At 35.1% G+C, this 12,269-nt stretch overlaps 1 protein-coding gene and 1 non-coding gene across 2 annotated transcripts; both read left to right on the top strand.

The window, feature by feature from the left end:
- The first annotated feature begins 476 nt into the window (after positions 1-476).
- LOC122007086 lies at positions 477-5,457 on the top strand. Its single transcript, XM_042562857.1, has 5 exons — positions 477-760; positions 2,030-2,196; positions 3,848-3,934; positions 4,124-4,282; positions 5,249-5,457. Exons 1-5 carry the CDS (start codon positions 649-651, stop codon positions 5,345-5,347), a joined length of 624 nt encoding a protein of 207 aa, XP_042418791.1. The 5' UTR covers positions 477-648; the 3' UTR covers positions 5,348-5,457.
- A 1,295-nt stretch (positions 5,458-6,752) lies between these two features.
- Positions 6,753-6,826, top strand: TRNAE-UUC. The gene has a single exon. It is a non-coding gene; the product is annotated as a tRNA-Glu (tRNA).
- Positions 6,827-12,269: the final 5,443 nt, after the last annotated feature.

Here is a 12,269-nt window from a genome sequence, read left to right as displayed (position 1 = left end):
AAGCTTCAGTTATTTTTGTAGAGTAGGCACACCGTTGAATCATGGTAACTATTCTTCTTCCTCCTCGTGTTTGCTCTTTCTTGAACATCTTTGTCTCATTGCTCCGCGTGATCTCTTTTCTTTTCCTCTTCTTTCACATTAGAGGTTAAAAGGTGTTACCCCTATTTACGTAACACCTTCTTTTTAGACACTTATTAGGAAATGATGTTCCTAAGTGATCAGATTCAACTAAGGTTTAAGGTAGGTTTGACTAGTATTATTATTATGCACATTGTGTGTGTGAAACTTAAAATAATGCACATGGAACTCATAATTTTGATTATTCGATACAGTTGAGTTAGTTAGGATTCAACGGTTCAGAGGCATAGAAAGAGTATCGAGCAACATGACTCATACACCGGCCGGGTCCATAACAAAGTTGATTTGGGTTCGATTTAGAAATTAGAAGATGGACCCGGTTCGAGTATTATCTATCTCATTCCTCACTCGCAGGGAAAGAGATATTTTGTGAGATCCGAATTAACCAGGAGACGATAAGAGTCGCATAATTCTTCCCGGATTCTTCTTCTGCTTCTCTTCTGCTTCTTCAAGGTAATCCACCGCGATAGAGTAGGAGAGATCGATCATTCGAGGAACTCCGATTCCCAAATGTCTGCTGCTGTGAATCTGAGCTGCTCGGTCGGGAATCCGACCTCGGCGGCGCTCCTGCATTCTGCTGCCGATGGACGCCTTTCAATTGCTAGAAGCCGCTGGGTTCCAAGTTCGTCGCTTTTCTTTCATTATATTTTTATGGCTTAGAGTTGTTATCTTCCGTATTTTCAACTCGCTTCTAGTAAGCTTGCTGCAGTTGTGATGGAAAGATTGATTGAATCGTATATAATCTTGTGCTTGTGGCCGTTTCTTTTTGTACTGATTTTGGTCCGGATAGAAACCGCTAGTTTTAAAAGTGCTTCCTTTCATGACACTAGGTAATGGAAATATTCATAGGCATTCTTTTCACATGTGGATGATGCATTTTTAAGAAATTTGGTGGCGATTTTGGTGTGGCAATTGGTAGGCATGGTGAGAAGAACAGAAGCCTCGTTTGTAAAAAATTGCAACCCTTTTGACGAGTTCCTTAGTTTACACGGCTATTTAAAATTTCCTCTTAATTGCTTGTTTTCAGCAGATATCATGATATCCTGTTGTTTGCTAATGATGAAAAATTTTACTAATGCAAAACAAAAGCCAAGTTGAAGGTGGAGTGCAGACCATGATCGTTGGTGCTTATTTTGAGGAGAAATCCTTATATTGAATTTGATCATTTGTTAAGTCGTCAAGTTCGAATTACATGCATGGTTTGCAACTTCATGTAGCTGTCTAATTATTCTTCTCAATTGCTTGTTTGCAGTTGCATATCCTATTGTTTGTTATAGATGAAACACTATACGAGCTTAAAAAAAAAAACCATGTTGAAGGGAGAAAGCAGACCATAATCGTGGGTGCTGATTTTGTGGAGAAGTTCCTTACTCTGAAATTTGATCATTCATTCACTCATCTTGTTCTAATCACCTGTTTTTCAGGAAGGACTGTGATTAGCTTCTTGAACACTAATGCAGAACAACTCACAATTTCTTATATCATTAAGTTTAATGGCCAAAGCACTTGACTGAACTCTTGCATAGTTTTTTAAAAGCAATTTCTCAATTTTTTAGAGAGAGTGAATTTTGGTCTTAAAAAATGAAGAGTTGATACCCCTTGGTTATTTTTAGATAGTTATTTATAAATCTTGGTAGTGTTTAGACATTGTAATTAATCCCTTTTGGTTTGAGTTCCTGGACATATGTTGTTTTCCTAGAAGTCTAATAATCCTCAGTTAGAAATAGCTAGGCAATACAAGTATGTTTATTCCCAAGATGATCCTTGCCAACAAGAATATTAACAACTTTTTTTTCTGATCTATGAACTTAACATAATAATTTATTCTCAGTGTGGCACACTTCTGTTTAATTTGATAGTTAACTGCCTAATCATAACTGTATTCCTACAGCTGCAGTTAGCTTTCATCACACATTTAAGTCCAAGAAAGTCATTTGTTTAAGAAGAGCACCTTTCAGATTAGATACGAGAAGAATGATGATCAAGGTTACCAGAAACAGTGGTTCATCATCCTCAGGAGGCAATATAGATGAAACAGAATCCTTGGACAAAGAGAAGGTATGCTCTACACCATCGAAGACAGATATTCTAGTTTTGATGCAAACAAATCGTACTTGGTCTTAATAGTTTACTTGTTCAAAGAAAATGTCACTTTTTACAAACATCTAGAAGAGATCTTTGGTTAAACAAAAAAGTGCATGATAAGTCTGTCAGTAGTTTCTTATGCGATCTAAAATAGGGTCTCGGACTAAATGTATCTTCTTTTAAAATTGGCTATTTCAATTCACAAATCCGATTCATCTATTCAGCCTTATTTTGATCAACCTATTACTTCCTTACAAGTAAGGAGGTGCTATTGCAATTGTGGTCTACCTCATGCTTCTCACTAAGCTTGCATTGTGGTCTTCCTTCGCTGACCGGGCACAAGATTCTGGATTCTGGAAGCCCTTGTCTCCATCACACTTGAGATCATAACACAGTAATTCCTGTCAATAGCGACAACGACTTACAAAGGTGTAGGATAATTATGTCTGTCTTCGTCTCTTGCATCTATAGTTCCTATGCTTCCATAGCTTACACACTTGCAATGTCAGTAACTGATCGTATGAGAGTATGATCCCGTGTTACTTCAAAGTTGGGAATATAGTGATATTTTGAAGCCCTTCGATCAAATGAAGGAAATGGGCATTAAATCCGAAACAGTTATTTGTTCTCTAACGAAGAGAAGTGTGTGGAAAGGAAAAAGTTTCTAGTGACGATGGTGGAGGACAATGCTTGTGAATGATACAAAAATGTTGTCTGATGATATACTTGATAAAGGTCTTTCACCTTGAGTAAGGACACTAGAAAGTTTCATATGCGAAGTGATACATGCATTAGATGCAGAAAGCTGAAGCTTGTGCAGAATTAATTAGGTTTGGTATAATAGCATTGACATGCATGCAATTGATTTGAGTCAATTAACTGTAAGCATAGAGTAAAGGTTTGCACTAGAATGCATATGATTCACAGTTTGTTAGGAAAATGGTAGTATTTAAAAAACAGAGACGTCCTTCCAGTAAAAATACTGATCAAGAATGGTAAAATGCCTGATGGTGTATGAATTAATGGGTTGATCTGCACATGATCATGAGTCATGAGGCATAAAGCAATGAGTAAAGCACTAGGATCTCATGATCAAGATAATTGATTTTGTATATTTGGCCAATTTGCTCATTTGAATATTTTGTACTTCTATTACTTTTTTTTGGTATTTCATAAACTCAGATCTGTTGGGTTAACTTGATCATCTAGAAAATAAGAAGAATAATACATGAATGTTTTCTTGCCACAGTAAAAGAAGAAAAGATGGAATTTTATTTTGAACTTAATTATTTTGTTGTTTCACATGTTCTTGCCTCATAGGAGGATCACTATCCCATTTAAATTTTGGCAGAAAACAAGGATTCCTTTTGTAACTGTTGCTATATTCTTCTTCTTACTTCTTGGTTGTGCTAATCTTACAGTATTAAACAACTACTCCCTGACTGAAAGCTGCATTGTAATAAATTAGAATCTGCCAGAACATCAACATTTATTTGCAATCATATTAGCTCTATTATACTTTCTCAAAAAAAAAAATATATTGCAAGCTTCTAAATTTATATTTTCTATTCAACATAAGAAGTCAATGTCATAATGTAGAGGCATAACATTTCTAATATCACAGGTTCCTTTTGGATACACAAGAAAGGATGTTTTGTTGATTGGTGTTGGAGTCACCTTATTAGGCGTGGGGTTGAAAACTGGACTAGAGGTAATTTTATTTGTGTCCTGAATACTTGTATTCTGCAACTATTTTGTTGTAGTTGGTAAATCCCCTTCTCAGAGACGATTTGACCAAACAAATGAATGTAGCTGAGTTTTAAATATTTAAATTATTGTTCGTTTGACTTATTGTTTCAGAACATGTATATTGGATTTCCATGACTTCATTTTGTTTCAGTTAGTTGGAGTTGATCCTTTGCAAGCAGGCAATGTGGTTCAGTTAGTCATTGTCTTGGGCCTGACAGTCGGATGGATTTCTACATACATGTTTAGAGTTGCGAACAAAGATATGACATACGCTCAGCAGCTAAGAGATTATGAGAATAAAGTCATGGAGGTAAGTTTTCATATTTAAAATTTGGAAAACTGCTTTCATGAACTTGAGCTGACAACTAATTGAATTCTACACCTATAAGACTCAAACATTCTCAAAGCAAATTTCTCATCTGCAAATAAACACATATAAGATTGGCAGTTGCCTCTAAGCTAGGAAAATGGAACATGCTGGTGTTGAATTCTATGGAATGTTTGCAACGCCTATTTCATGGGGTGATCTCGGTGATGAGTATATTGGGATTGCGACTGCTCACACTATTTATTGGGATTGATACCACTTGCCTGGGATTGTATAGTGTTGATGGGTGTGCCTACTAGAGGCATTGCGGCAAAAATCTTCATTTCTTGTAAAAGCAAGCCATTGAAAACTTAATGTATGTAGAACCAAAAGTAATCCTGAAACCCTCACAAAATGATAAGCCATAAGAAAGTACACAAAGGCACACTGATATATGGTAGATCAACAGTGGAAATAGTATTTATGATCACATTCAAATTCCTTATAGGATTGTTTAGGATTTTGCATCCATCTAAAGACTAGCTCCTCTCTTCCCTCTCATGCTCAACTCTTATAAGATTATCAAAGGAGAGAGGCAAAACATGTAATGGAGGGATAGAAGTCTAGAACTCACTTCTTATACCCAAGAACATCAAACAACACTAATGAGAGAATCCAGCCCTCGTCTTCAGTATGTCTTTTACGGTTTGGCTTCCTAATTACATAATGTGGCCTCAGATTCAGTTGTGGTTGTTGTATCGCGACTGAACCCCACAAACCTCCTTTCTTAGAGGTTTTTCAACGAGGTTGATCATATAACTTGGTTTCTTCACCATTGGTTTTCTTCTTAATCTGGCTATGATTTATTATGACTACAGTCTTGAATCAATCTCTGTAAAAAAAATGATATCTTGTTGGCATTTGCTGAATTTTCATTTTCATATTAGTGATGGGTTTTATATCTTCCAGAAACGCCTAGAGGGACTCACTGAAGCTGAATTAGTGGCACTGCTCGAGCAAGTAGAAGAGGAGAAAAGGCACCCAAAAAGTAGTGAGCAGGTCAACTAACTGAAACCTCAAAGAATCATATTATATATAGTTCTGTATAGTTTGGCTTATTTAATGTATTTCTCGATCGATCAAGCCACAATTTTCAAAGTTGATGTCTGATTATCGCACCTAGATTTAGTGTTGTGAAATGAAATGAAATCACTTATGAAAAACGAGAGTGTTCTCTTGATAGTTCGTGTTGGACCTGTCACACAAATACGGTGACTAGGCTTGAGGTTGAGCTTTGGTCATACTAGAAGTGTCAAAAGTGAACCCGACTTACTAATCCGATATGAGGCGATCTGAAAAATATCAAATTAGGGTCATGTTTTATGGTTTAGTCAAATCGGGTTGGACCCAAAATTTGGCCTGAGAATTTTTTTTGGGTCGGGTTGACCCGGATTGATCCGGATTGAGTTGTTTGGAGGCAATTTGAAGAGAAAGTAGGTGATTTGTCTTTTTTATTTTTAAAGTTATTTATTTTATTAATATTTTTTAAAAATAAAAATATTATTATTATGTATTTTGATTTTTTTTTATATAAGTTTGTTATTAAAAAATGAAAGAATAATATCTACTTGGTAAGGGTTGATCTAGATTCGGATTTATAGTTTTCAAGTTTGGTTCGGATTTGAATTAGGAATTTTTTATATGATCAGGATGGGACTTGAGTCATCTAGCACCCAGAGAGGACTTGAGTCATCTAGCATCCAGTTGAGAATTTGTTTGTCAAGTCTTAATCACTTAGACTTGCTTCACTTAGTCTCTAGTTAGGAATTTATCTCAAGTCTTAATCACTTGGATTCGATTCACCTATTGTCTAGTTATGAATTTTTTCTGTTAAGCCTTAGTTACTTGGACTTGATTCACTTATCAAAATCTTGAGTTACATGTTATGCACCCAATACCAATAGCCATGAATAACTTTTGTTATTATTTTAAAGTTAATTTCATTTTTTTTTTGCATTATTAGAGTTTGGAGTTTATTTAAATAATTGTTTGGTTAATGTTGATTAGACTTTTTTAATTTTATAAATAAAATTAAATTGGGTGAGTTTAGACTTGTGTGACACTTGTGAGTAAAATTATTATATGAACTTTTAGAACTCAAACTTAAATCGATAAACATAGTATAATTTTAAAGGTTAGAATTTATTTGAGAATTAGACTAGTTTAGAATCAATATTTTTTTAAAAAAAAGCAAAAATTTCCAAGGAATAAAATATATACTTTTAAAAAATGAACGAATTGAGAATCATCCTTTTATAACCTTCAAAAATATATAACACCTCACATTTTGATACCCAAAGAAATAATTGTTTTGGAATTTTTTTTTTTTTGAAAAGGCATTGATTTTAATTAAAATCAACAAACAGTTATAAAGTTCATTTAAATAAAATTTGTGACGAAACATCACAACAGTTCCATTGTCGTCTAGTCCGGTTAGGATATCTGGCTTTCACCCAGGCGACCCGGGTTCAAATCCCGGCAATGGAAGTTTTTATTATCTCTTTTGCTATTAATTTTTTTTTTATCTTTTCTGTTTGCATTTAAATAAATTTTGTTTTAAGGTGAAATAAATCGATATTATTTATTTTCCATTCCATAATACCAGTTTTTACTCAAACTGTTTAAGTACGGCTTCAAATCCCGGCAATGGAAGTTTTTATTTTCTCTTTTGCTATTAATTTTTTTTTCTCTTTTCTGTTTGCATTTAAATAAATTTTGCTTAAGGTGAAATAAATCGATATTATTTTTTTTCCATTCCATAATACCAGTTTTTACTCAAACTGTTTAAGTAAACAAAAAATATTTTTCTTAAAAAATAAATATTTTCTATCAACCACTGTTTCACATTATGACCACCACTTTTAAAATGTTTTTTTAAAAAAAAAATCTAAACAAATGTAACTAAAACTAAAATATATAAAACAACAAATAATGAATTTAAATATAATCTTACTGATGGTCTCTTACATGGTATGATTCTTGACTTTATAACATAAGCTCTAGGTAATATCTCCTTGATTCGGTATGGACTCTTTGTAGACCAAATTTACTCCATCAATATGATTTCCAATCATCTTGGTGGTATTAAGCTCGAATGGGTGGTACTCTTGAGTTCTAAAGTCTGAGTGGGTGATGATCTTGAGCACCATAGCATTTTCGAATGCTCGAGTCAGAGTGGGTGACGCTCCTGAGTGCTCAAGTTCAAGTGGGTGGTGCTTCCAAGTTCTAGTGAATGATAATCTCGAGCACCGTAATATTCTTGAGTGGCTGAGCTCGAGTGCTCAACACTTTCGAGTTCCTAAGTTCAAGTGTGTGACAATCCCGAGCATCGTAGTATTCTCGAGTCTGAGTGGGTGATGATCCTGAGTACCATAACATTCTTGAGTGGGTGACGATCTCGAGTATTGTAGCATGCACGAGTCCAAGTGGGTGACGCTCCTAAATACTATATCTATGTTATTTTGAATATAGGAACAATGGAAAAATTAGAAGGCATGAGAACATACGTCTATTATAGAGCAGACATTAAGAGTTCACATTGTAATGACAATTACATATATAGAAAAGGAGGTGTCGATTATGAATGCGGAAAGGAGGCATCAGTGATTAGTTACAACAGTTATAAATGTTAGAATTACACAACTGTATGAAATAAAAAGTTGCATAAAGAAAGAGATGTCTTTGGTACAAAGGAAATATTTCTTCGTCTTCTTTGATATATAAGGTAATCACTTACAATAGGGTCGGAATGCACAATTGATTTCTAAACTACTACTATTCTCCATTCTTGTTCTCAGCTTCTTTTCCAAATCCAACTTGAGCGTTGGGTCGCTGGTCGTGCCAAGGTGCGCCTTGATCTCCCTACTAACCTCTAGTTGGTCTGTTTTAGCAAGGAAGCAAAATGTCCAACGAGGCAAAGAAGGAATTGGTTCACCAAATTTTGTTCATCTCCTTTTCATTCGGCAATACGTGCCTGATCCGCTAAGAGTTGACCGATTGAAGAAGACAAATCCAATGACATGCGGCCCAAGTCAACAAAAGAAAGTTCTATGGAGTTGACTCATCCCTATTTCAAACCGGAACACTTATCATTTCAATTTTCTGTAATTGCATAAGTCATTTACTCACAAATCTAACCTCAAGACAAATATGGTAGTCACATTTATTACATCTAAATATCGGTGGCAAAACAGATATTTAACATATATAAAAATAAATAAAATTGAGGCTTCTTAACTCATGATAATCTTAAAACTTCACAAATTACAATTTCTCTATACAAAATATTATAATTATCATATTGTTTACTGTGAAGAACGCCGTGGTCACGGTCCCTGCCTACTTCAACGACTCGCAACGACATACCACCAAGGACACTGAATCATCAACAAGCCCACGGTAGCAGCCATAGCCTTCGACCTTGACAAGAAGGGGAGCAACTCTTGCGAGAAGAACATGTTGATCTTTGATCTCGGAGGCAGGACCTTCAATGTTTCTCTTCTCACCATTATTGAAGAGGGCATCTTCGAGGTGAAGGCGACCGTTAGCGATACGTATCTCAGCAGTGAGGACTTTGGCAATAGGATGGTGAACCACTTTGTATAGGAAGTCAAGAGGAAACACAAGAGGGACATTAATGGCAACCCTAGAGCTCTTCGGTGGCTCAGAAGAGCTTGCGAGAGGATGAAGCGAACTCTCTCCTCAATCACCCAAACCATGATTGAGATCGACTCCACCAATGAGATCACTAAAATCGTCACCTCGTCCATGCTCTCCGCCATGCAATCACTAAAATCGTCCCTGTCATGGGCTTTCTCGACCTACTCGGAAACCCTCAACATGACCAAAAATAAAGTTTCAAGTGGCAAGAGATCATTATGCTGCTACCAAAGAAATGGCAGTGGCGAAGATCAAAGAGGGTATCATTATTGGAATGTATACAAAAAGCCTAGCTTTTTGTATAAATATTTATTTTGAAATAAAGAATCACATTGGTCAAATGTCTATATTTATATGCTAAGTGTAGTTGTTCAATTAATTTATATTGTAGATAACATGGCGTGTGGTGTCACACACAGAAGATCATGTTATCAGTTCCTTATAAATTATAAACAGTAGCTCACGACTAAGATGGATAGGAACAAACCATTGGAATAGTCGTAGTGTAATTTGATATTAGTTTATCTTGACTATAAAATTACACTAGTACACTCTGAGTGTATTGAGCAAGACCATTTAAGGTAAGTTCTTTTTATACTGACTGCATAAAAGAACAAGACCTTTGTTATTATGGAAGTGTGTGCTCTTAATCATGATATAATAACAAGCACATATACTCAATATTCATTTCTTTAATTTATCAAAGGGTGTGATTTAGTTCGATAAATCAATAGGCCCGATAAGTTAGGAAATGATATTATTTATATGGTGTGTTGTTGATTATAGAATGAAACTGTGTCCTAGTAATCTAGGTTGATAATGTTCTCAAGAGGAGCTCATAAGGATTGTCATGTAAACCCTGTAGGTGGACTTAGTCCGACATGACAATAAGGTTGAGTGGTACTACTCTTGGAGTTAGATATTAATTAAGTGAGTTGTCAGTAACTCATTTAATTAGTGGACATTCGATATCTTAAACACAGAGAGATTAACACACTCATGATAAGAAGGAGCCCGTATAGTAATATGGGATTGGTGCGGTAGTTCAATAATAACTCTTTAGTGGTATGAGTTATTATTGATAAACTCGAGTTGGGTGTTCGGGGCGAACACGGGAAGCTCAAGCTCATCAGGAGACCAAAACCAATTCCTCCTCTCAGTCCCTGTCGTAACATCTTATTTATAAAGTTTTATACCCACCTAAACCCACATTCTTACCCATCCAAAGGCGACCGACTAAGCCAAGGTTGGAGCCCAAGCAAGGGCCGGCCAAGATAAACCTTGGATGGATCAAGTAGGTGGCCGACCCTAACTTGGAGCCCAAGTTGGTGGTCGACCACAATAAAATTAAAAGGATTTTATTTTTTAAAATATTTCCTTATGTGGAAGCCATGATTTAAAAGAGAGTTTTAAAATTAAATCTTTCCTTTTATAGTTTCTACAAAAGATTAAGAGAAAGGTTTGATATCTTTCCTTATTTGTAGATTGAAAGAAAGATTTTAATTTTGGAGAAAAATTTTCTTATTGTAATCATCCATATGTTTTAATAGAGAGATTTTAATTTATAAAAGTTTTCTTTTATAATCAACCATGAAGGGAATTTTTTAAAAGAGAAATTTTTATTTTAAAAATTTCCGAAAACAAATTAGGAAGTTTTAATTTTGCGTTTAAAACTTTCCTTGTTTGGAGGATTTGAGGTGGCTGACCATTAATAGAAGAAAAGGAATTTTTTTATCAATTAAATTTTCCTTTCAATGGCAAGGAAAATAAGGAAGTTTTTATTAAAACTTACCTTATTTGCCAAGACCAAGCAATATAAAAGAGAGGGTAGAGGTGCCTCACCTCACAACAACATATCATCTAGTATTCCTCTCTTTCTCTTCCTTGGTGGTGGCCGACCCTTTCTTCCTCCTTTTCTCCTATTCTTCTTCCTTGTGTGGCCGGCGGCATCTTCATCTCAAGGAGTTTGGTGGTGGCTGGATCTTGTTAGAGAAAGAAGGAGAGATAGGAGACTTTGTTTCTTAGCATCCCTTGGAGTTTGGTTGATGGCCAAAAGTGGTTTCGGATTGTTCTTATTGGTTAAACCTTGGAGGTTGTGTTTCTTAACACAAGAGGCTAACGTTTCTAGGTTTCAGATTTATGATTCGAATTTATGTTTCTTTTGTTTTTTCGATCTTGTGATTCGATTGTTCTTATTGGTTAAACCTAGGGTTACTATAAGGAGATTAAATATTGAATTTCGTTGAAAGGCTTTGTCTAGGAAGTGGTGGATGCTCCTATAACCAAGAAGACCTAGTGTCTCGCCATGTTTAACTTGGAAGTCGATCTCTGGAATAAATATTTAATCAAATTTGCAACATAGGTGGATTTGGATTAATAATGTTAAGCATCGTTTGCGATCCATGTCTAAACTTCTAAGAACAGATAAATTTAATTTGGAATCAATAATGTTAAATTCTGTTTGTAATTCCAAATTTAATTTCTAAATAACACAATAGGTTGTTAGGAAAGGTTCAGGACTTGTACAAATTTTTTGTATAGGGGAACCGGTACGATATTCCGAGTAGCAACCAATAATCATTGAGGCTGCAACTCATCCAGTCATGTCTTGTGGAATTGTTGCAAGCTTGGGGCTTGTCCTACTCAAAAGACCTAGATGTTATTTGATTCTCAACACTAGGTGTATCTTCGTGTGTGAAAAGTCTTTGCTAGCATTGAGGCGAATGTCCAACGACTGTTAGCAGATTTTTTTAAGTGTCAGAGGATCTTCCTCTTGAGCTACCACTATAGTTGATTTACCATCAAAAGTGCAACAACATCCGCAATAGCCTTTAATGTGAAGTACTTAAGTCTTATTTTGTGGATTCTGATGACATGAATTTAAACTCAAAGATGAATTCTTTTCAACCCAGGGCGACTGATATAGGTGTTGGGATGTATACTATAAGCCTAGCTTTTGTATAAACATCTATTTTGAAATATTTTGAAATGAGAATCACTTTGGTCAAATGTTTACATTTTATATTTATATATATGTAGTTGTCCATTTAATTTATATTGTAGATAACATGGTGTGTGGTGTCACACAGAAGATCATGTTATCAGTTCTTTATAAATTATAAATAGTAGATCACAACCAAGATGGATTGAGACAAACTATTAGAACGGTTGTAGTGTAATTTGGTATTAGTCTATCTTAACTATAAAATTATACTAGTACACTATATGTGTATTGAGAAGGACCGTTTGAGGTTGTTCGATTTGTACTGGC

The sequence above is a fragment of the Zingiber officinale genome, chromosome 7B (assembly GCF_018446385.1).
Source record: "Zingiber officinale cultivar Zhangliang chromosome 7B, Zo_v1.1, whole genome shotgun sequence".
In the NCBI taxonomy this organism is placed as follows: domain Eukaryota; kingdom Viridiplantae; phylum Streptophyta; class Magnoliopsida; order Zingiberales; family Zingiberaceae; genus Zingiber; species Zingiber officinale.
Note: the sequence above shows the minus strand (reverse complement) of the source record. Positions and strands in the feature narration are given on the sequence as shown.